The sequence below is a fragment of the Clinocottus analis genome, unplaced genomic scaffold, assembly GCF_023055335.1.
Source record: "Clinocottus analis isolate CAN_PGR_092001 unplaced genomic scaffold, fCliAna1.0.p SCAF_25, whole genome shotgun sequence".
Lineage (NCBI taxonomy): Eukaryota > Metazoa > Chordata > Actinopteri > Perciformes > Cottidae > Clinocottus > Clinocottus analis.
In genome coordinates, this window is record NW_027175987.1 from 4,105,159 (window position 1) to 4,129,578 (window position 24,420).

The 24,420-nt window shown below is 41.7% G+C and overlaps 1 protein-coding gene across 3 annotated transcripts in view; it reads right to left on the reverse strand.

The window, feature by feature from the left end:
- The window catches only part of osbpl9 (oxysterol binding protein-like 9), a 31,914-nt gene extending 7,808 nt beyond the window's left edge, over window positions 1-24,106 (reverse strand). The window contains exons 1-11 of one of the 3 annotated variants that reach the window (XM_068591309.1): window positions 24,017-24,106; window positions 23,430-23,659; window positions 21,262-21,312; window positions 18,574-18,652; window positions 9,399-9,475; window positions 5,511-5,606; window positions 5,097-5,144; window positions 4,410-4,439; window positions 4,274-4,324; window positions 3,597-3,635; window positions 150-234 (exon numbers count right to left, since the gene is read on the reverse strand). In XM_068591309.1, the coding sequence (XP_068447410.1) occupies window positions 150-234; window positions 3,597-3,635; window positions 4,274-4,324; window positions 4,410-4,439; window positions 5,097-5,144; window positions 5,511-5,606; window positions 9,399-9,475; window positions 18,574-18,652; window positions 21,262-21,312; window positions 23,430-23,540 (667 nt within the window). In that variant the 5' untranslated portion in view covers window positions 23,541-23,659; window positions 24,017-24,106. Of the gene's footprint in view, window positions 1-149; window positions 235-3,596; window positions 3,636-4,273; window positions 4,325-4,409; window positions 4,440-5,096; window positions 5,145-5,510; window positions 5,607-9,398; window positions 9,476-18,573; window positions 18,653-21,261; window positions 21,313-23,429; window positions 23,660-23,780; window positions 23,850-24,016 lie in introns of those variants that run through there. The other 2 variants (XM_068591310.1, XM_068591311.1) reach the window with 2 other exon arrangements.
- Between the last annotated feature and the right edge of the window lie 314 nt (window positions 24,107-24,420).

A 24,420-nucleotide genomic window follows, 5' to 3' on the forward strand; every position in this document is an offset into this window, starting at 1 on the left:
GCTGAAGGAGATCAGGGCGTGAACCACAGGGGGCGCTGTTGTCCGCTTCTGTAGGAGTAGTTGTGTGTGGAGTCTATATACACATCAAGCACGTGACATTATGCGTATAAATGAGTCAAAGTAATGGTGAAAATGCAGGTGTTGAGTACCTGTGGCTTGTGTTGGCATCGTGCTGTCGACTACAGGAGTGTCCAGAGGGGGTTGGAAGATCCCATCCACTGGGTTTATGGTGCTCTGGGAGGGAAAATATAAAAAAACAACACCACATCAGACACTTGCTGCAACAATTGTTAACTCATGTCGCTGCCTGCCTACTTATCTGACTAAATCTGACCGTAATGACCTTTGATATTAAAACCAAATGGTGCAAAAGAGTTTGGCCCCACTTTTAAACTGGCTACAGTCATACAGGGAAACATCAACCCATTTCTTTACAACTCTATAACCAAATGTACCCACAATTTCCATTAACATCCATGCCAGATGTCAATGTAAGCACCCACCCGCACCAAGTTCACGACTTCTCTCTCTCTCTCTCTCTCTCTCTCTCTCTCTCTCTCTCTCTCTCTCTCTCTCTCTCTCTCTCTCTCTCTCTCTCTCTCTCTCTCTCTCTCTCTCTCTCTCTCTCTCTCTCTCTCTCTCTCTCTCTCTCTCTCTCTCTCTCTCTCTCTCTCTCTCTCTCTCTCTATATATATATATATATATATATAGAGAGAGAGAGAGAATTATGAATGGTATTCCTACGCGACAACAAGAACAGTGAAATAAAATATAGAACACCAAACTGGGGCGGATCAATTTCCTCTCACTTCATTTTCAGGAAAGAGCGTTTCCAGGTTTCATTATCGAGATCAATATGAAGCCAACGACACCGATTGAAATCCGAACACCAGCAGCTTTACACAATAACCACCAGAGCCTCTGGACCTCTGAGCAACCTCCCCGTCCAAAAGGGAATGAATTAACTCCACCGGGCCGCAGACTAAATCTGTAACATGTTTTTTACTCTCTAGCTTTTGATTTCCCTGTAGTGAAAGCCAGCGGGGATGTTCTTATCTGCAGTGGCCTGGAGCGCCACCAGAGCATCATGTGTCCATCATTTGAACAGAGGCACAAACACACAGACGTGCAGACAGCCGGGTGGCTCGGTGTAATGGGGTCACTGGCACCAACGACCCAACTGACAGGAACACAGATGACAGCGCGAGTTAAAACAAAACCTTATCGACCCTTATTTTCCAGCAACTTACCCTGAGGGCTCTTTGTGGCACTGAAATTAGATTTAGTCAATGTGATGTTATACTATTACTCAAACTTGACCTATAATCTGTGCTTTCTACAGACAAGTTCTGATTCAGCCATTTGAAATCAACACGAACAGTGAGTCAGGACATGACCCGACACAAGGCTGTGAGGGTGACAACAGAGCAGCTGGTGTATTAAAGTTAGACTAAAACACTAGGAAGTAGACACCGGGCCTCCACAATCCCATGATGCAAAACTGAGCACGTTAGACAGAGAAGATACTGACTCCAGAGGAAGACGTGCTCTGGTGTGAAGTCACGATTGTTTGTCTCAAGATGACATTTTCCTCACAATAACACACTATGAAATTATGAATGGACTCTCTGACCTTGTTGTTTGTCCTATGTTTTGGTGTGATCCAAAGGCAACTTATGATCAGGGGGAGAACATTTCAACCAGAGAAAATGTCCATTTGTTCACACTTCTTTATGACCATCCCTCCGCACCGACCGATGCTCGTCTGGTCCACGTGTCTCCATGGAAGTAAGACGAGTTATACTAATTATAGCCAATTACAGAAATATTGGTCTGCCATAGTGGGACCAGCCCGGGGTCTTGTAAGCAGGAACTAAAGCAAAAGCAGTCACAGTGCTTGAAGCCATCTTGAGCCAGAAGTCTTACTCTGTGTCAGGATAGATATTATAAATATTTCCTTTCTTTTTGAGTGGATGTAATATTAATGCAGCAGGTAGCTGGAGCAGCAGAAACAAACCTAAAGCAATCATAGCACATCAACTATTTATTCCAGGCTCCTGGTGAACTGGTTTGAATGATTCCTGGACTGTAATACTCCTGGTGGTGCAGTACTTTACATGCTGCTGGCTTTTCAAGTATTATAAACAAAAGTTTGACAGTTCATTATTATGTGCTTCCCATTATTGGTATCCAGGCTACGTGACAGATGTTTAGATGTTCTAAAGCTGCAAAGATATGTTCAGTACAAAGCTTATGGTATCTAAAAAACATGTGCAGTTGGATGTATAGACGGAGCTTTTGCTGTGCTATTTATACAATGTAATACTATACTTAATGACTCTGAGATTAAGCCAGCTATAAGAGCAGCGCAGGCCTATGAGCTGAACAGCCCCTTCCGTGATTCTTGCTTTGAGGACCACACTCCAATTTTTCCATTACCATGAAATGTTTCACATTACAGACTATTTTCAAAAGCATAATGAAAGTTTTTAGATTGATTTTTTTTCTTTGCAGGTACCCACTAGGCTTGGTTTATTGTAGGCTGTTCTAAGTTGTCAGTATATATTTTATTAAGTCCTCACTTTTCTTTTATTTTAAAGTACACCTCACTGCCTCTTTCCTTTCTAGCAAATCTACTTGTCCAAAGACTTATATCGATATGTAATCACAGTTTACTGAATTTAGCATTAGATTGTGTAGCAATGCCTCTGAGAGCCAGGACTGCATTTACAAGCTGTGCTGTCTGGAAATCAGAACTTCAAGTGGAAAGTCGAGAAGATAATGTGTTTGGTTACAACTTGATGTAAGTGTGTATTGTTTGGCAGCCCACTCTCAAATCACAGGGGTCAGAGGGTTAGTTAACATATAGAAGACTCCATCTTTACTGCGATTTATGATCAATTGAATGTATGCTGTAATTTTTCACAAAACCTCCTGAAAAAAAGGACTGGAAACAAATTCACTCCTTGTCACAAATTAATCTAATAATGTAAAGAAAATGCTTTGGAATGCTTTAATCAGTAATTCAAAGTTGTAGTAGTTTGTGATTTGTAGTAAAAACATGCAAAACTCCGGGTATGGAGACCGACATGAAGACAGGGCACCTGCAGAGCCAGTAAAGTGCTCTCCGAATGGCTTTCCGTGTATGCTCAATGGTTCAATAAGCAGGCAGTGTGTACAAGATGAATCAATGGTGAATGGTCGACTAATTAGTAGGAAGTGGAGTGCAACATTCTCTCGCATGCAGACACACATGTATAGTCTACGTACACATTCATATTCTGCTGCTGTGTGCAATTATTGGATTAAAAGTTTGCACACACACAAATACACATTTAGTAATAAGAAAAGAATAGTTCCCAACCATTGCTAAACTAACTATTACTGAGATTAAATCAGGAAATCATTAGGATAGTTGTGGAAGACATGAGGGAAAGGCTTGAGATAGAGATTATCTCCGAATTAGACGGCATGCACGAAAGAGATCTGATTTATCTGATTTTCTACAGTGGAGAGTAAATTAAGCAAGAAAAGAAAAATTAGCAGTTTGCTTGATTCAATTTTTTTTTGTCATGGACGGAGAATGTCAAACTTACTATAAGTCCGTTTGCGTGTTGTTGTTCGTTACTTTGGTCCTTAAAATTTTGAGAAGACAATGTTAGACTACTTGTGTAGGAAGGTTGAAGAGTCATTTCATAAAGCATCCTGAACATCTGCAGTGTGGCGAGCGATGAGATCCATCCCTCTCATCACATGGAGCTTCAAAATATTCACGACTTGATGCATGCAGTAATCCTTTCATCACATGGTAAAAATCCTCTGTCATTTATTTCAGTACCAACAACAGAATTACTCTACCACGCCAATCTGTAATCGGCATGTTTCTTAGAGCCTTATTCATGAGTAAATAGGTGTGTATATATATATATATATATATATATATATATATATATATATATATATATATATATATATATATATATATATATATATTTTTTTTTTCAACTAACAACCACATGAAGCAGAGGTGATTGCTCCACTTCCTGGGGAGGAAGGGCTGAATGCAACATGTGATGAAACGAGTACCGGGCTACACCCTAATCAACCAGCGACCCAGATAGCAACTGTAAGCAGGGAACTACCCCAGAGACACACCAAGGGTAACACAGAGAGCACACTGGCGTGGTCTCACAAGAACAATGACTATGGGCGAAGCAGCAAACCAAACTACAGAGAGAAGAATCACACGTGCTGTTTGGTGTGGTGTGTTTACCTTGGCAATTTGCAGCAGTACAATACAGTGCTTGATGGACTCTACCATGCTCTGAAACATAAAGACAGAATAAAGGGAATTCAATGACAAGAAACTGACTTGTGAATGACTAGGAATGTGTTAAGAGCTGACTTACACAAGTGGTCTCCTTCAAAATTTCAATTTTCTGCAAAAAGAAGAACAAACAGGCTGTAAAACCAAACAGTAATTGAAAACAAACATGTTAAAAAGATGATTACAACCAGTTTGACAGCAAGTGAAGCAAAACATGTAGATAACATTAAGGAAAGTCAACAAAACTATTTCTCATTCTAAGGAGACTAGTGAAGCCACAGTGACAAACAAGTCAAAGTGACCAAAAGCCAGCATTAATCTCAGGGAGGAAGTGAATCACACAGCTGCTGGGGAAAAAAAAACATCAACCCAGAGAGACCATGAAACTGAACCGCTTCCTCCAACAATGAAGGATACTTACTTATAACTACCAATTTAAAAAGGTCAATAGAAAGGTGAATCAATAATGAACATGATCATTAGTTGCAGCCTTTTTAAGTCCTTTTGTAAGCTTTTAAAAAGTTAAAAAGGCAAATTCTGAAATCACCTAATGGACAGTCATGTTTTTTAAACAACAAAATAACCTTTTAAATATTCCAATGGCTTAAAGCTGACACGTGCCCGATATCAAACGTCTGCTCTGCATTACACAGACATCAGTGCTGTGTCAGCCCGCCCCCCCCTGCTGTTAGCCTCGGCACTAATGACAGCGAGAACAGCCGACCAGAGAGCCGACACACAAGGACAGAGCAGCACTGCTGGTACTCACTCTGCGTGATTCATCCTCTTTGCAGTCCTTGATCTTGTCATCAAACAGCTGCGTGAGAGTGACAGAGAACAAGAGATGAAACGGGAAAAACGAAACATGGATAATAAGTTGAGATGGGTACACAGTCAAATGACTATTAAAACGATGAGGTGGTGAATCTGCACAGAGACTGAGGCTCGAGATGAAAGCTGGCTCCTCTCACCAAGGAAGGACACCTGCAGATGTTCTGCCTTTGAGAATGTTGCTGTTTCTTTAAATACATGTTTAATCACGTCTGCCTTGTTTAATGTCAACAGCGGGATCAAATATGTCAAAGGGAGGGTCAGATATCCCACATTTCTAAAAATAGACATTAAAGTCTGAAACATTCCAGATTAAATCACAATGTCGGTGTGTGGCTCTACTGAGTCCTACCTTTAACTGGTCAATGAGAATCTGTAGGTAGGCGTCAGCTTCAGACAGCTTCTTATCAAAGTCTTGAACACTCGGAACTAATCCCGTCTCTGCCTCCTGAGGACGGAGAAACAAACACAGCAAAGCATGGTGTAGTAGTTGCATTACCAAATCAAAACAAACAGGCATTAACAATAATCTAACATTTACTTATTATCCGTTCATGAAAATAAATAAAAAGAGCAGCTCCCGGTCAGGTAGGCTTTGAAAACTGTCACACAAAATGGTGGACAGACACATCAACAGTTCGGGGGAATCTTCCAGCACCGTACTATACCAGGGGAGATATGAATACTATTGTTTAAAGGCTAGCCAATATAAAAGGCCAGCAGGTCTGTCTGCCTGACTGAAGGTCAGCGAATTTCAGGCTCCAACTAAACTGAATCTAGGAACTCGAGGCTGGAGAAAATTTAGTTACTGACAAAGAAGCATGTATGGGTTGAGGTGCACTCACATTCATTAATTAGCTTGCTGTATAGCAGCATCAGAATGAGACACGGACGCACAAGCACGGGGACACACATACACGCGCGCACACACACACACACATATTACATAATGTCCATTAAAAGGTAATTACTAGACTACTGGCAGAACAGACGTGACTGGGCATCTGTCTTTATCTATCTGAGCTCGCCCAAACAAGAACAATCCAGCTGGCTGTCACAGAAAAACAGGAAGATGAGCAAATAAGTAAACACACAGTCAAGACTTCCTTGAGAAAAGAAAAAAAATGAACCCCATATCTAAAGCCTGTCACTACGAGCAAGGACACTCAGCACCTATAACAACACAGTAACACCTTATATTCCATGCCAGACGAATCAGTAAGATAAGGAACACGGCGCGTGTGAGCAGCTACTCTGACAGAACGACACGGAGCAGCACCTCTTGCATGACAGAGCAGAGACAGAGATCGTAATAGCTGATGACGACTGTTAGAATCAAACAGAAGTCCTGTGAATAAATCAGGCTCTTATCAAACCATGTTGAGTGCTACCGCCGCTTTGGATTCGCTGCGTCTCTCAGTCTTGGTTTGTATGGTGGCTTTTCTTCCTGCTAAAGACGGCATCACAGGGAAGTGAAGAAAAGCCATTGACGGGCTTAAACCTGCTAACGCTTTCACTGTTAAAACACACTATCTTTATAGGAAAACTAAGTCTCAACTCAGCAGTTGTGAAGCCTGCATTGAACTTCCTCAAAGGATCAAAGGTGCTCTCACTGTTAGCCTGACTGCAAAACATAGCTGTCCACATGAGGTCCTGAGTAAAAATCTAAAAACAATTGAGGCAGATGTGAATGTCTATATATTTCATCGATGTGTATACACAGGTGTTCGAATGTGCACAGTCATTCCAGGGTGAGCAACTTCTCCTGCTTGCTTTACTTAACCCTACACTCGGAGATACGTCCAGAAATACATCCAATCAGGAAAGGAGCTACCATCCTTCTGGTTAGGCATTGCATCATGATCATTTTTACTTTTATGCTGGCAACAAAACACTGAATCCAGATCAATGCCAAAACAGGTCTACAGGTTCTTGTGTAAATACAGGGAGTGGACTAGCTTTGAGATTCTTATAATCTTCTGTGTACAGTGAAGTGTTCATGTTGCTATTCCTCTATTTACTGTAGGGATTAACTCCAACACAATGAAATACTACGAAGACAAATGTAGCACAAAACCTTCATGCATCTAACACAGGTCGTATTTACTATCTTAAATATGAGACTTTACATTGTACATTACAACTGGTCATGTAAGGCCAAAAAAAACCCCACATAAAAATAAACTACATTAGAGCAGGGAAATGAAGCTGACATGGTGAAAATAAAGTAATAAAACAGAGCCCCTATCATTGCAGTGAACGGAGTCTCTCAAGTTTTGTCAACACACAAATGAGGGAAGCGTTTCTATTTTTTCTATAAACAAACAAAAACAGATATGTTTGGATAAATAAACTCAGAGGCGGGTGGTTGTGTATCACCACGTCACAGTGCACACTTCTTCACTGTTCTTGAAATAGTGCCAACTGGATGCACCTCCACCAATTACAGCAGCTTGTAAAGTCTCACACAAACACTGAGAAAAACCCACCCTTCCACCCCAGACTCAACAAACAACATCCTCTCACCCTCCCCCTCTGTTTCTATTTGTCTCTCCATGCAGTGTGACCCACTTTAAAATGCTGCTGAACTGGCAGCGCACTGCAGCCGATAAAGTTATCCCTGCTCTGGTGCAGTGGCCCATGTGCCTGTCTGTGTGTCTGTCTCTGTGTGTGTGTTTTACTTACTGGATGCCTCGTTCCAATTGACATGCTGCGTTAAACCTGGTACATCTCCCCTATCAGGCGATTTAGCCTGACACAAGCTTGTTCTTTTCCCTTTTCTTTGTGGTCTTCGCTCCCTACAGCAACAAACCACTAGCTCTGGTGAAGTTAGCGTTCTTTCCCCCACTCCTCCTTCCACTCCTTCCACTCCTCCTCCTCCACCTCCTCCTCCTCCCCTCCACACAGAAACAGAAAACAACCTCCTCCTTTTGCTCTCCACTGCAGTCTGCCAACATAAACCACAGTCAGTCGGGCTACAGAATATCCTTCGGCGGTAGTTATCAGCTGAGCGTTTTGTGTGAAGGCAGACAGAGCCGAGTTAATCCAGGACCCTCCCCTGGCAGGAAAGGCACACTTCCTCTCACGCAGGCAAAAGAGAAAACACACAAAGCAGCAGCAAGTGCTGACAGGGACAAGCATGAAGCACCTCTCTGATTGGCTGAGGCCGCAGAGGCAGATGTTTGGTTGATCAAGCAAGCAGGTCTCTGATTGGTTACTTCAGGGTCACATGGTGCTACGACAGCAGCGCGCTACCACTGCATGGTGTGTGTGTGTGTGTGTGTGTGTGTGTGTGTGTGCGCACAGAGCACAAGCAGGCACACGTAGCACATCAGAGGGATTTGCCACAGAGGGAGGGAAGGAAGAAAAAAAAAAGAAAGGAGGGAGGTAGTGCAAATGAAAAGGTTGGTCATGAGGGGTGAAAAGGAGATGGAAAGAGCTGCACGTAGATGATGATGGGAAGGGAATAGGGAGTAAGGTTTGGATTAGGGAAGCAGTGGAGCACATAAGGTTGGAAACAACTGGAAGGCAGGATGAGCAGGGGAAATACCTGACTAAGACACGCCATCTCAACACTCATAATGAAGACAAAATAAATAAATAAGGACAAAACAGGGTGCCAGCAGGTCAGCAATAAATCAAACAGTCTAAACTAAGCCTGGTACCGATGCCAATCCAAAGCAGCTCCTTATTGACAAAACATCCTCCATTTATGATGACATAAATGTCATCGTTATTTCCATCTATACAGACGAGACACATCACTGACTCTCAACTCCTCTGTTGAGCAAAGCAATCAGGTGTGAGCAAGAAGAAAAAAAAAGTGCTGATTACAAGACCTGAGAATCAAAGTCCCCTTCAAAGTCATTTTATGGGCGTTTGTGGTGTAGCACAGCACATGATGTAAAAAGCATGCAAATGCATGCCATCTGAGATTCCATAAAAAGTCACACATTGAAAGCTTTAATGCCTAGGTAACTTATTTATCTTTTATTAGTTGCCAAATCCGCTCACCAAGTATACTCTTCAGGTGCTAAAACACCGAGCATGTTCGCAAATAGAGAGTAATACGAAATGTAAAATAAATGTAGTGAAAATATAAAACAACGTAGATGCTGTCAGGAATTAGCACTAACATGCTTCTTTCTTGTAACTATAGTGGAAGGATTATAGAGGAAGGACAAATGGAAACTCACATATTTGCACACACACATATAGAAACAAGTGTATGGTTACATACCCGGAGCTGGTGGGTGTGACGGAGGATAGTTCCCTCTAAGGCGTGGATCCACTTCTCTCGCTCATCTGCATCTCGGGCTGAGGATATGAGCACACAGACACACCCAGTGAGCCACATTTTCCATGAAAGAGAGCCATTACATCAGCAGCCATTAGACTTGTGTCACACTCTCTCACACATGCACACACACACACACAGTAATGAAACTGAGACAACATTGAAATGACTGAAATGAGCACTTGTGACGCAGTGATGGACGCTGTGTATTCATCTAGAAATGATGCTTTTTATGAATCCCTTAACTGTGCTTGACCTGTTCTAGGCTGTTTCATATGTATTAAAGAGAATAACTACAAGTGTTAATTGGAGAGCATTTTATATATTAGCGAGGAAAACAATCAGCTTGACAGCTGAAGTTAACAACACGGATCAAGATAAACACAGTGGACCATAAAAATTCTTTTATTGATGACCTCAGAACTTTCCGTCTGGAATTCAAATGCTGAAAGTTATCGAAAAAGTTCATATGGCAGACGCCCATAGATATCCTTAAAAAGAAGAAGGTTTTAAGTTACTGTGTTTGGCGAAGAAATAGTCCTGCATGTAACGCCGGAAAGAGCCAAGCGAGCCGTTTTCGCTTGCTTTTAGTCTTTAGGCTCATCCAAGCCAGCAGCCTCCTGACTGTAGCTTCATATTTACCTTGTAGGCAGGAGGGGGGCATCGATCTTCTTATTGAACTATCAGCGAGAAACGAAGCGTGTGGCTCAAAATGTCAAACAAATTTTTAAGTTTGAGTAATGAGTAAGGCTAGCTATTGGCTGTGCCTGAAAAAGGTTCCAGCTATTGAATGTTGTCTGTGCGACTGTACTTTTGTCACTTACATTTTATTCATTTATATTTATTAACATTAAACAAAATACAAAAATTGGATTTGTCAGACAATAATAAAGTTTAAAAAGAGAGAAAACTCACCATGTATATACTAAAAAGCTGTACTTATTAAAAAATCTAAAAAAAAGAAAGTTTACTTTCTAAATTCGAGAGATTGCTTCCAATGTGCTCGCAAAATGGCGCCGGGTGGTGACGGCAAGTGACTAAAGTTTTCTAACTTAGCACGCGTGATCCTTTCACAAATAGCTAACTGACAAAAGCCCTACTTATGTGTCGGGATTATACAAAGAAAGCCTTTAAAAAAATATATTTTAAATACGTATTTTGCCAGCCAAATCAAACTCATAATTTTTCATTATGCGCCAAATTTAAAAATGAAGTAAAAACTAGTATATTGCACGCTTTTATTTTAAAGTAATGTTATCAGAACAATATAACATGCACTCTAGAGCAACAGCAAGGAACATACATATATAGTTTATAAATCTGTTTTCTTCTTCTGTGAAAAGGGACTGTTCAGTAGTAAGGTTCCCTGTGAGCGACAAGCCACTCCTTTTTTTTGTCCATGTTCAGTCTGTTCCTTACCTTAAAGATGTATGTTAAAGACCAGCAATTGATTCACTTTATGCAAAAGAAATAAGTGCTTTTCATGTTTTTGTCAGTTTTTCTTCCTCAGTGAGAAAAGTCCAGTCTGTGTCAAGTGCACTGAACATCTTCTGATGTGAGCAAAGTTCTCCTCTTTGAGAAAAGAGTAAGGATCCAGAAGTGATACTGACTTAAAGTCCTCTGCCATAGTGGATCAGACCGCGGGGTCAGGAGCTTTGCGCATGCGCGATCAACTGTCAATCTGGACGTGGAGCCTGCTGGTAGACTGACCGCCTGTTGCACCACTCGCTCTTCGTTGAGAACAGAAGCTACACAACAATACGTGCTTTCACGTCAGGCTCAATTCGTAGCCTGTCGGTGAGGCTACGGAAGCGCGTGCACACACCATCATAAATCGCCTTCAAAGTAAAAGCAGTGTCACCGTATTTTATTCATAGCTGCATCTTATTTATTTATTTGATTGTTTGATTGACCTCACGCGGGCCGGACTGGGAGAGCCGTTAGACCCCCCAAGTCTGAACTACGGCGTCTGGGAGAGATTTAAAACGATAAGCCCCTCCCACTGCAAAAAAAAAAGAGCAAAAAAAGAAAAACATCCAGTTAACGCATGATCAAATAGTTAACGCTGTTAAACGATTGCCAGATTAATTTTGCGTTACCGCGTAATCTGGCCAGCCCTACTTATAATGTATGTAATACTTGACATCTTTCTCTGCAGGGGCTTGTACAAGCACAATAAAGTATTATGTGAATATGAGTTACGACTTTATACATTTCGGAGAATAATGAGTACAAACGCCTCCGTACATACTCAGGGCTCATGATAGGTTGCCAAGCAAAAGCTTAATTAACCACCATTGTGAACGCAGAGCGGCTGTGATTAGCCAGCTAGCAGGCCACACATCTGACTCGCACGCTCCAACATGGATGCGCAGCCGGACAAGTGTTGTGCCAAGTGGTCCACCGACACACACAGAGCTGCACCCTCAGAGAACAAACAGACTGCCAGTGACATTAAACAGTGACACAGTACTGGGTCTAACATGTCCAACACACACACACACACAAAGACTGCAGAGGGCACACACACGCGCATACACACTTCTTGATGCCAATGGCATGAGGAGATCAAATAATTTGTCCTCTATCAACACACGACCAGGATGTAATCCACCCAGTGAGATCGTAGCAGGTATGCATGTTCTATGTATTCACGGCCTGCATTTCCAAGTAATTAAGATCTGTATGTATTTTTGCATGGAAAGTAGGTATATTTCTGTTTCGTCCATGTGGATGAGGCAAAAACTATAGCTCCAAAAGCTGTGAAAGAATGACTTATATTTAATTGAATTAGCTGGCAAACTAGATCTTGTGTAGAAGCCATTTTTTATTGAGCTGGAAACAGCAGAGTACATCAAATGAATGGCTGTGCTAGCACAGCGGATGGGCAGTGTTACAGCAAAAAAGCTTTTAAAGACATTAAAAGGCAGCGGAGGCTCAGGCCAATCCACTCAGACAGCATCTCTCTGGCCTTGCACTTCTCCCTCAGCCAAACAGACTCTCGAGACGAACAGATTACTGCGACTAATGTTGTTTAGCTCTATTCATGACAGACGAGACGTAGTAGCAGGGCCACTGAACAAAAACTAATACTTTATAAGAACGGTGTCTCGAGTCTGGTCATTTTACGGGTTCGCAGCTCACACATATGCCAAGGTATGTATGAACAGTTTGTCAACTCAGTAAATCTACAGTCAGTCAGTCACATGAGGCGACATACTGCAAGTCATGACAGTCACCGTCATATGATACAAACCTCCTTTGTTATTCTGCAGAGTTACATGAAAATAAAATGAAAAAACAAACAAACAGTAAGTTGTTTGCCCTTAAAATATTTATTAGTTTTACCGACAAAGGCACCTAGGACAAGCTAAAGTTAGAGGAATGGACAATATGGGAAAAGCTTAGAGTACAATTTCCAACTATCTGACCAGACCTTAGTGCAGCAGATAAGCTGCTACCTGATGAGAAGTTACTAAGATGTTTGTGGTGCTAAGGATGCAAAACCTTGTAATCTTATAAAAAAGGCCCAGATCGAATGGACGATGTTTAGCTGAGGGTTAAGCGTATCAAGAACGTGTCATTCATGTATTTTCCCTATCAAGACATTTTAAGATATTTTCATGGTTTCAGAGTTCACAGTGAAAATACTTTTGAGTGTACAGTGATAAGAGTGTAAAGGACAGTAAGGACATGTGATGTGCCGTTTTACAGCCAATTACACAGCGGGAAAAAAAGGGCTAAGGTCTAACTGGTACTAAGTTCACATGTTTCCCCTATGATTGCAAAATCCTGACATTAATAACATACACACTTTGACTTTTATGACGCTGTTTCAACCCTTCAGGTGCGTAATACACAGTCTCAAGGCCCAGCAGCAAAGTAGTGTCATCACAGAGGAAGGAGTGCCGACTAAACCATCTTACTTCTCTGCTCGAGGAAAGCAGAGAGAGACAAGAGGACTATTAGAAGAACAGGCACATACAGGAAGAAATATTGTAGCTCACTTCAGTAGCGGGCCGTGATTTCAGAGGAAAGCCTTACAAATAGGGAGGCCTATACATAATCCACGGCCAAAGGAAGCGGCAAGGTCCGGGTACGAGCGCTCTAAAGCACGCGACCGGAGTGCCACCTTCGGCCCGAGCCTTTCCAAGCCGACCTATAGCTGGTCGCAGTGCACCACAGTTGAGGAAATGCGCTCGGCGAGGGCCAGCACAGCAAGGGGAGAGCACAACCCCGTCGCATCAACAAAAATGCATGTTGTCTAAATCTATCAACAAAAACGCCACACTTACTCTGCACAGTGAAGACATGACATTGCAGCACAGCTGCGCAAGTGACAACCTCTCCCCACGCCAAGGAGAGGCCGCGGGTTTAAGCACCAGCACCCCCAGGTGCAGCAGCAACTACAGCGCTTTAGCTAGTTTATGATTAAATACGACTGCAAATGTAAAAAAAACGGTGACATAATCAGCATTTCAATCACTGGATGCTCATCAACCTCTGTGGGAAAGGGGTCATCAGTAAGTCGTGAGATTCTAGGTTATAGGTGAGACGCTAGCTTCACTGACCAATCACAGCGCATGTTACTGGTCACGCGGCCCTGTGACCAATCACTTGTCTAGGGTCTCACAAAGGCACTTCCAGGTATTATTACCAGGCTAATCTTACAGAGATAAAGAGAAGTGAAACGTGATTGGAGAAAAAGCCCGCCACTGCCTCACACCAATAAACTCCAATTGATCCACGCACACCTTCCTAATAATTACAGACAGACCCTGGCAGATATTGGATCAAGACCCATGAGAGATTTAGACACACAAAGACAGCAACGCATACTCTTTATAGGACTGATATGCTTCAAAACAAGATCCTTGAATACGGAAGCCAAATGATACAGAGTTCCCACATACAGTCCACTGGCAGGTTCAGTACCTTGATGTCCACAATGACAGTAAAGGTCACCTTATATCCAGCACGGGGAACCGATACCAGTCTAATATATTTCCGAAAAAAAGGTATGCGGTGCTTTCATTTGATCACATGATGCAACCCCTCTCACCACGACTAAATGGCAAAGCCCTGACATACCAGACACAAAATCACAAATATATTTTCATGTTTCAGAACCAGGATTTCAAGTGTCCCACTGAATTACAGTGTCCTCTTTAGTCTTCAGAATGGCAGAAGTTATGCCTGAATTATGTCTCAAACTATTCATGCAGTCAAAGGGCCCACAGCTCTTTTATTGTTCAGTGCATTTTACCATCGTGAATGCAGCCGGCAGATGTTGAATATTTTAGCGTTTGCTCGTCAGGTGAAGTGACCAACTTCCACGTACGGTGACGTCACGTACTCGCTTTAACATACTCTTTCCACGATTTAAGTTTGTATTTGTCAATCGCCGGTTTTATCATATAAACTAAAAAGTATAGAACTGGATGGAAATGAGGTGGGTCAGAACGGACTTGAACCAAGAGCATTGCTGTTATGAAGAATGCTCCACTTGTTTGTTTTATTCTGTAACTGCTTTCATCAAATGCAATGAACAACAGTGTTCATATACACCAATATATTGGCATACTGCTGGCATCAGTTTATATCACGACCAGAAAAGTAATGACAGGTATAATTTTAACTGTAAAGCAAGCAACTCTGTGAACAGTGTTTCTCAGAGTTACTTCAGACTACTGCCAAATTAGTCACACACTCCAAGTATCGCTGCCATGAAAAGCTACACTCTGAATTCTTCTGTTCTTGTTTCTTTGGCAGGTTATTAACAGGACACCCATCTTCTGCTCCACTTATAGGTGCCTCTAGAAACTTTGTTTCTACCTTGCATCTTTGGGAAGTAATTGCACATTCACTAAGCTACTAGTTGTTACAGTCACGGAAACTGCAGGTAACAGCAAAGACAGATAGTGCTAGTTACAATTACAACAATTAGTGTGGTCCAACAATTTTCACACATACAGTATATACATATTTAGATACTATGCCCAGTAAAACTAACACCATCATGGATTTATCTCCCATCTCAGTGGTCAGGGTATCCAATCACAACAATGTCCCTTTTCCAATGTGGAGTCTCTCTCCATAATGCTGCTCCTCCATTCTCCAAAAGGCCTCTGTGAATTATTCATCCCCCCTCTCGTCTACTGGCATCTTCAGACCAGCTGATGAAATATGTCAGCACATGTTCCAGAGGGAGTGCAGTATGATGCACAGGACTTCAACCTGTCACTACAGTGGTCACTCCCCAAATGTCAGTGAAGTAACGTTTTCTCGGTGGCATCTGTTCAGCACTTTGTTACATTTAATCTATGACTCCAACTATGTGATCAAAAATGTAAAATAAACTCATCATATAGCTTTTTGATTGACTGAGTGATGCATGATCTTCTATTGGGAATGTATTTCAAACTAATTACACAAGTACAGATGCAGTGCTGAAGAACACAGGTAAAGAAAAAAAAAAGATGACCGTGGTGGAAAGAAAAGTAAAACAGTAGACAGTGCAGATGATACTGAGGTGAGGAAGGACCCTGGAGAAAGGAAAGAGAGCATGAGAGGGTCTCTCATCCTGGCCTGATGGTCCTGGCAGTCAGTGCGGCCTGACAAAGAGGGAGGAGATTCATAGCTACTGTAGATATAAGGAGTGAGTGAGAGCAGAGAAGGAGAAAGAGGAAAAGGAAAAAGCTTAAGCGCTCTCAGGCAACTCTGATGCACCGCCGGGGGAGATGGGCCGATGAATAATGGATGCTTCTCTAAATAGAAAGACAGCACAGAGACGAATTCCGGGCTAGCACAGTGACCGGCCGGCCGGCTCACAACTACAATTCAATCCGTTAGCTGGAATGTCCCGTAAGAGGAAGAACCATGGCTCAAGCCTGGAAAATATTTTACAGCATGATAATCAATCTGGAGCGCCCTTCTCTGCCCCTCTTTTTCTTGGCGGTGAGGCCCTGCCCATCCATCAGCCCATACCTGAGCCAGGCCACGCACCAACCAGTGCATACATAATGTAATATAGAGACGGACACATATCAGACACTGCTGCCCTGGGAGACTGGCTGCAAAACATGCTCAGACCAGGATCATTTTACAGCAACAGAGAAATATCCACTTGCCCAACTTCCTGTGCATCTCCTGATACCGAACACACATTTAATGCTCATTTCCTATTCGCTCCTCTAATGGTGATACGTGAGATGTTACCGTGCTACCGTGGTGCCTGGAGAGCAAAAGTGTCGGAGACATTTCATTGCTTTCTCTCAAACAAAAAAAAACATGATCAAAATGTGCTGCCAAGATTCAGATCGTCCTGCGCAAAGATGTGCTGCTTCCAAAGTAAACTCGTTCCCATACAGTTGATTTAGCTGAACTAAATCAAAGGTAACGTAATATGATCTTTGATGCTAATATAGTATTGCATTGTGATATTTACTACACGTGTATCATCTTTGTTGCCTTTTCCTGCAACTTATACTGCCTGCTAATTGGCCTCTGTGACTGCGTTAATAAAGGTTTTTGAATAAAGCTCTTACATTTGGACTCATTATAAAAAAATAAATATGAGAATGTTGCATGCTGTTCATCTATACTTTGATGTAGAAGTTTCAGATAATAGCCACTCACAACTGAACATGAAAACACATTAAAACAAACACACCTTTTAACTCAGGCATTACAGCGAATCCGAAAGACTTAGCAAGTTCCAGAGCTATTCAGACAGTTACTTATACACTATCATTCATTAGCAAACAAAACTATGAAAATATGCATATGATTTTTACCATACTGAAGGGAAACAAACATTACAAATATTGTTTAGCCAAAACAGCAACACCCGTGGGAGCAGAACAAACAAGAATAAAACAAACATGTCCTTTCTTAAATAACACGCCGAGTCTGTACTAAGTTTGAGGACACATTGCACACACTCCTCTCTGCTTGAAAATTTCTCACAGCCGACCGACAACCACTAAACTGTCTGATTCACACTGTTCTGAACCGTTCTTCATCCTCGAAAACAAACCAATACGGCCGAGCGCTACTGAACGCACTGCTCCACCCAAACAGCACATCCCAGAAGACAAACAAACGACGCCTCCTCTCGATCCTTTTTGCCCAGGACTGGCATGCATGCCGACCATAAGACGTGCACGGTTTCCTCCTTACCCTTCCGTTTGTAGAACCACAGCATACAGCTTCGGAACACAGACATGGGAGAGGGCATGGAGGAGGTGAGAGGGGCGAGGGGCCCATGGACTGTGGCTGGTGACCCTTGTGGAGGAGGTGAAGGGGGGGTGCTGGTGTGAGGGGTTAGGTGTTGGCAGGAGGGGAGAAATGGATACAAATGGATAGACGGAAGGATAGAGATGAAGGAAAGGTGGAGAAGGTTAGTCAAAGACCTTGTGGTGATAGAATAAAAAAAAAATTAAAAAAGTGGCTGCGGTGTACTGGACTGGACAGCTTCCTGTTTAAAAAGAAGGAGGCAGGCAAGATGAGAGGGCGACGCTGTAGCTGGGATCCAACCCTGTCCCTATGGAGTGACTGGTCGGTAGATAGCGAGGGGCGGCAACGGAGTAGTGAAGGGCGAACAGCGGCAGCAACCAGAAGAGACCTGAGCTCAGCTTCCAGCTCAGCAGTATTCCCTCATCATTCCCAGAGGCTCAACTGCAGAGACACACAAGCAGCAATCTTCCTCCACAGTCAGGAGGGATGGAAAAATAAAAACCTTACTTGGGTCGATCTGTTCCAGAGAAATATGTCTAGCTCGCGGTAGAACAAATCTCGATTATCTGCGGAAATATGTGTCAGTCCAACTTCACAGATTCCACAGGCAGGGAGGAAAAAGCTCAAATGCGCGCAGCACGCTTTGACATTGTGTAGATGCCTGTGTGCATGCGTTTCCTGGCTTTAGTGCAGACCAATCCAAGTCTTTAAAAAGGTGGGGAAGGAAAGAGAGGGAGAGAGAGAGAGAGGAAAGGAGAGAGAGGGAGGGAGAGAAAGAGAGAGAGCACGCAAATCAACAGCGGGGACGGATAGAGATCAAGCCAGTGATGGCAACACAGAAAAGAGGGAGCATGAAGAGAACAAAATTAAAAAATCCCACCTTGGAAATGAAAAGTCTTTTGGTCCACTGTAATAGTGAATGTGCTGTCGTCCTCGTCATCGATGCCGATCACAGCTCCCTGGACAGAGAGGGAGAGAGAGTGAGAGAGAGATAGAGAGAAGGGCGCGGGGGAGCAGGCAGTCAGGCAGCCGGACACGTTATATTCCACTTTGCGTTTCTATCCTCATGCCCTCCGTATGTTCCCTCTGTTAGAAATTACCCTTGCTCTGTCTCAGCACTTCACTCTCTCCTCTTCATAAGCACCATCGTGCCTTCTTTCTCACAATCACACATTTGCGAGTGCAGCCTTTTGGAACATGACAGAGAAGAAGGGAGGGGAGGAGGAGGTGGGATTTGGGAGAGTGAAGGAGGAGAAAGGCAGGGAAGGGTGGAGAGAATCAGACACCAGGGACCAGCATTGAGCAGCCGACGGGAAGAAAAAAAAACTGCAGAGAGCCGGCCGACCGGCCGGCTGGGGAGCTAAGCTGGGACATCAGCTCCTAGCAACTGAAACAGGGTGTGATGATTCAAAGCTTCACACAAACCAATAGAGCAAACCTGAAACTAAGGAAAATAACGACTTCTACAATAATATAAACAGCTGTAAAATATGTAGCTTCATAAACACCACCTTTCCTAATTAATATGTACTTTCAGACCGTTGTGAGCTATTAAGGATTCAGATGATATAGTATCATGTGATGTATTAGAATAATAAGGCTCAACAAAAATATTTAAAACACAAAATCCATATTCTTAGATGAAGCCCAGTGCCGTTTTATTTTATAAAACAGCCCAGGGAAGGGCCCTACTATCTGACAAAAGTTAGTCTGTAGTTGGTTGCGTGGAAAAACACATATGCGTTTCATAAATTAGAAGGATACACTGAACAGTCTTACATTGAACTATGAACTGCTTTAAAGAAAAAGGAAACCTTTTAGATTTTCTAATTGAATTTACATCTGCACTATGAAACAGATTTCAAACCCTCAATAAAAGGATTGTTTATGGCTGAACCACATGATCTGATTTGTAAAGTCATAGTCTAAATAGTTTGAATAATTTGAATCAATTAAAAACATAGCTTCCTCGTGACACTTGAAAATAATCCAACAAGAACCAGTTTAACGCTACGTTTAAAAAGTTGCAGCAACATGGTTATTCAAAACAGGACTCATGAGAGAACAGATAAAGCCTCTGGGAAATTTGCTTTGGAACAAACAGAAACCGACACAGCAACAGCTCGGGATTTGGTACAAAATATGACACAGGAATCAGGAATCAGGAATACACATTACGTATCATTATAACACACACACACACATATAGGAATCAGGAATACACATTACGTATCATTATAACACACACACACACACACACACACACACATATATACTGTACATATACATATATATTTTTTCACAATATATAGTGTTATTATGGTGTTACTTCAATAGAAATTGCGATGAACAGATTTCTGCTTCATGATACAGATCATCCAATTATTGTATTGCAATAAATTGTGTCACACTGATCCAACCATAATGGAAACCTCATACCTATAACTATGTGTGGTGAAAAGGCACTAGATCCCTTTTTCAGGTAGTTTCAGGAGATAGATCCTCTCTTTAGTAAGATCAATATAAATATGTTCAGGGTGCTCTGCAAAGCCCTTTGCCAGACCCGAATTCACCTCTTACAAAATGTCTCAAAAAGATAAACAATGTTATCCTATTATAAAGCCAGTATTTGTGAAACTAGCTTTTAGGTACGGCTCTCTAAGGACATATACAACAGACAATTTATTTTCTAAAAAAGGCAGCTCATTCTCTCAGCAAGTGAAGTGGTTTCAGTCCATTGAAAAGCCCACTGCGTTAATAAGAGACTTTGCCATCTCTCCCTGTAAGTAGTAAAACAGGTATCGTAGTAGGGCCTCTGCTGCCATCTAGTGGGCATTACAGAATACTGAAAACACACTGTAAGGGCTAAAGCCTTTCCTGGTAGAGCTAAAAAAAATGGAGGGATGAAGCTGTGGATTTGCATGCAGGAAACTATTGAAACCTTGAACAAGGCCAACAAATCAGGTAACTCATACATCTGAAAAAAATAGCACAATGCTGTGAATAGTGCGGCAGCCTTTTGTGGTTCAGAAAGATTTAATTGACAAAGAAAACAAAAGTAATGAATGGCATTTGGTTACTGCATCTGGACAACAAAGCATTGAACATGTGGGAACTCTTCCCAACGCCTGGTAAAGCAAGGCAGCAACAACTCAGCCAAACATCCAGAGCCTATCAAAAACAACTGTCTGTCTGGTAAAGAATGATGTTGATCCTACTTACTATACCCACTGTCGCTGTGTTTTTTGGTAGTTGTAACTTTTTCATCATGCCTACAATTCCCATTACATGAATCATTTCTGTCATTTGCATTGAATGTGTTGTAACTCTGTTACGTTGTTCATCCTCTACACATGCCATCTTTTGCTTCTGTCCATCCGGGAGAGGGCTCCTTCTCTGTTGCTCTTCCAAAGGTTTCTTCCCTTTTTCTGCTAAAGGTTTTTGTGGGGGAGTTTTTCCTAAACCGATGTAAAGGATGTTGCAGGTGTACAGATTGTAAAGACCTCGGAGGCAAATTCGTAATTTTGGGCTGGAGAAAATAAATTCAATTGAATCCTGAGAATCTTACCCTGAGTCGCACACAGCCTCTTCTGGAGCCCCGCATCATCTTGTCCTTTGACTGAAAATCAACAACAGGACAAATTAGTGATTGATCAGTAGGCAGGACTTTGGTTCATGTATAAGAACTGAACAGTCAGGTTGTCATGTATGCCATAAGGTTGGGAAGGCCAAACCACAGCCAAATCCTGGCCCGTGATGAATACTCAAAAAATAATCTAGAATATGCCTTGAGCATATTTCTAATAAACTGGACTGTATATTATACACTTGACCACATTTTGTGAAATTATCTCAAGCTCTTGGCACAGAAACCAATATTTTAGCATTTCTGCCAGAATATTTTAAGTGGGCACTATATCACAGTTTAACAGTATTGAATTAATTTAACCTAACTGAAGGTATACAAAATACAGATACAAAATAATTTGTAATACCTTGTAATATGTGGACACACCCAAAAATATACCGTAATGTCAAACTTTTTACTATAGTGTTGCATAATCATTTTGATTTTCTCTCCAAGAAATAGTTGTTTGCATTTGAACAGTTTGAAAACAACACATTCCTTTACGTTTGGCTCATGGCACTATATATTTTTCTGTATATGGCCCACAATCTAAAAGGTATGGTCATCCCTGTCATGAGGCTATCTCTGAGCATTTTGATCCAATCGTCTCAAGAGTCTCTGCTATTAATAAGAGAGTTGAGAGAGAGAGAGAGAGAGAGAGAGAGAGAGAGAGAGAGAGAGAGAGAGAGAGAGAGAGAGAGAGAGAGAGATATTTAATCATGGCTCTGGTTTTGGATTTGAATGTAGCTGAGATTTACAAAAACCTATTACAAAATAATGCTTAAGATCATTTTTGATAGAAAGCAAACACTGGCTGAAGTCAGAAGAGGTGACTTAAGTAATTTCAGTTAAATTTATCTCTGGAATCTCTTTGTGATGTCAGATGTAAGTTCAGCTCAGTTTTCCTTCCTCCTATTAAACTAATTAAAATGAAACTGTCGATACATTAGATTAACACTGCAACTAACATTTACTTTTGTGGTCAATTATTTTCTCGATAAAATTATTCTGTCACCAAGCTTTGAATATAACCTACTCAAATGGCTTGTTTTGTCTGACCAGCAGTACAAAATTAAATGTTTTTTTTGTTTATTACCAGAAAAGAAAGAGAACCAAAGCAGCGAATCCTCACATTTGAGAGGCTGAAACCAGCAAATCTGAGGTTAGCAAATGTTCTTTCAAGCAACTTATTGTTTCAGTTTATTGAAATGGCTACCAGACTAATGTTCTGCTATGACTTGATGGTCGACATTCCTCAGACTCGTTTGTGGGTCATTGCCCTGAAATGAGCAGTAATCTTCATCACATTTAAACAGGAAGCATATCTCTACCACAGTGATTATTTTCATAATACCATCTATTCCAAACCAACCCATCTTAGTCAGGGCTCAGGATTTCCTTTAAAACGACAATCGATAAACTAAACTAGACTACTGGACATGTCAATAAGATAACGAACCCAGTCAGCCTGCTAAGAGGAGGGGGCTGCTCTTAGTTTGTCATCTTCCTTGCAACTTTGTCCCTATGAACACTACCCCCGACAGTTTCACGTCTGCTTTACTTTCCACGTTACTAATCACTAGTACGTTGATTTATCGATGTGGGATTGATAAAAAAAAAAAAAAAATCGAACTAGCAGACATACTCGCGCTGTGTCTTGCTAGCCATCTAGCGAGCAAACCAGCGAGTTGTAGGGACTCTTGTGTAAACGACACGACACATGTCGTGTCGCTGACACGACACAAGTATACCCCTCTTTCTCTCTTTTTCTCTATCACCTCACGCTGTTAACTATTCACAAGAACATGTCTCTCAAAGTATGTGTAATTCAGCTGTTAGCTATGGGAGCTAGCTACAGTACCGGAAGTTTATGGGGGAAAAAATACTGGCTTTCGATTCGTCGGTTGGTCCGCGAGGACCATTGCCATTGGCTAACGTGCGGATCCGTCATCACAGACACTCGCCTTTTTTGAGCCAGCTGATACTCCCAACTCCTGACAAACACAAGGCCCTTATCCCACTTGGGTTTGACAACCAACGACAACTTCTACAAATTAAGCTCTCGGGCGAACCCGTTGAGCGTCCAGAGACCGTGGACGCGAACGTACCGTGTAGTATGACAGCAAACCGGCGTTGTAATCCAACACGAACCAACGGTACTGCCACCCTTTCATGACGTTAGTCCACTTGCTTAGCGGCCCCTCCATGATGGACGCCATTTTTACAATAGTCTACGAGGGGGGAGGAGTCGGACAAGGTGTGGGCAGGCGTCACCGGCAGGGTGCTGCTGTTGAAGAGGGCGGCGATGATGCGCCGCATACCAGGGGTGACCGGTACCCTGTAAACGGATGAGACCATGGAATAAGTGTGTTTTACAGCACACGAAAATACACATTTTCAACTGTAGCTCTTGCATTCCTGCAAATCCAATTAACACAATAATAATAAAACACAATTACTTGTTACAAGCTGATCCACTTAGGGTATATAACTGGCTTGAATTCATCAACAATGTTCATGAGATGAAAAGACTTTCTTACGACGATTAAGAAATTACATACGTATACATTCCAAAATAAACAATATATTTTTGGAATAAAAAAGTGCTTGGAGGTTTTCCCTTTGCATCCTCTCTGATTAAAATATAATGTACCTTTCTTTTACTCTGCTTTGACAATCATGGAACAGTACATACCAATTATGAAGTGCTGTTAAAAGCCCCCCTGCCCTTCATTCATAATACAGAATGTCTGTTGTCTGGATATTGTGATATCTGATAATGTTCTGGATTACTGTTTTTGACCAAAAACAAATAAATCAAATAATCTTATTTACAAAACCCTGAAAATCTTACTGAAGTAAAAGTGCAAATGTAGCAGTAACAACACCATGTAAATTAAGTATCAAAAGTATTTGTCAGTGTTTTATTATTGGATTGTCAACATTTTAAGCATTACTATAATTATTAATTAATCATATTTCATCAATTGATTGTGTCTTGTATGTTCATTATCTGAAAACAATTGAGTGGTGACAGCTGTGTAGTACAATATTTCCCATTAAAATGTAGAAAATAATGCACATTACTACCTGCTTTTT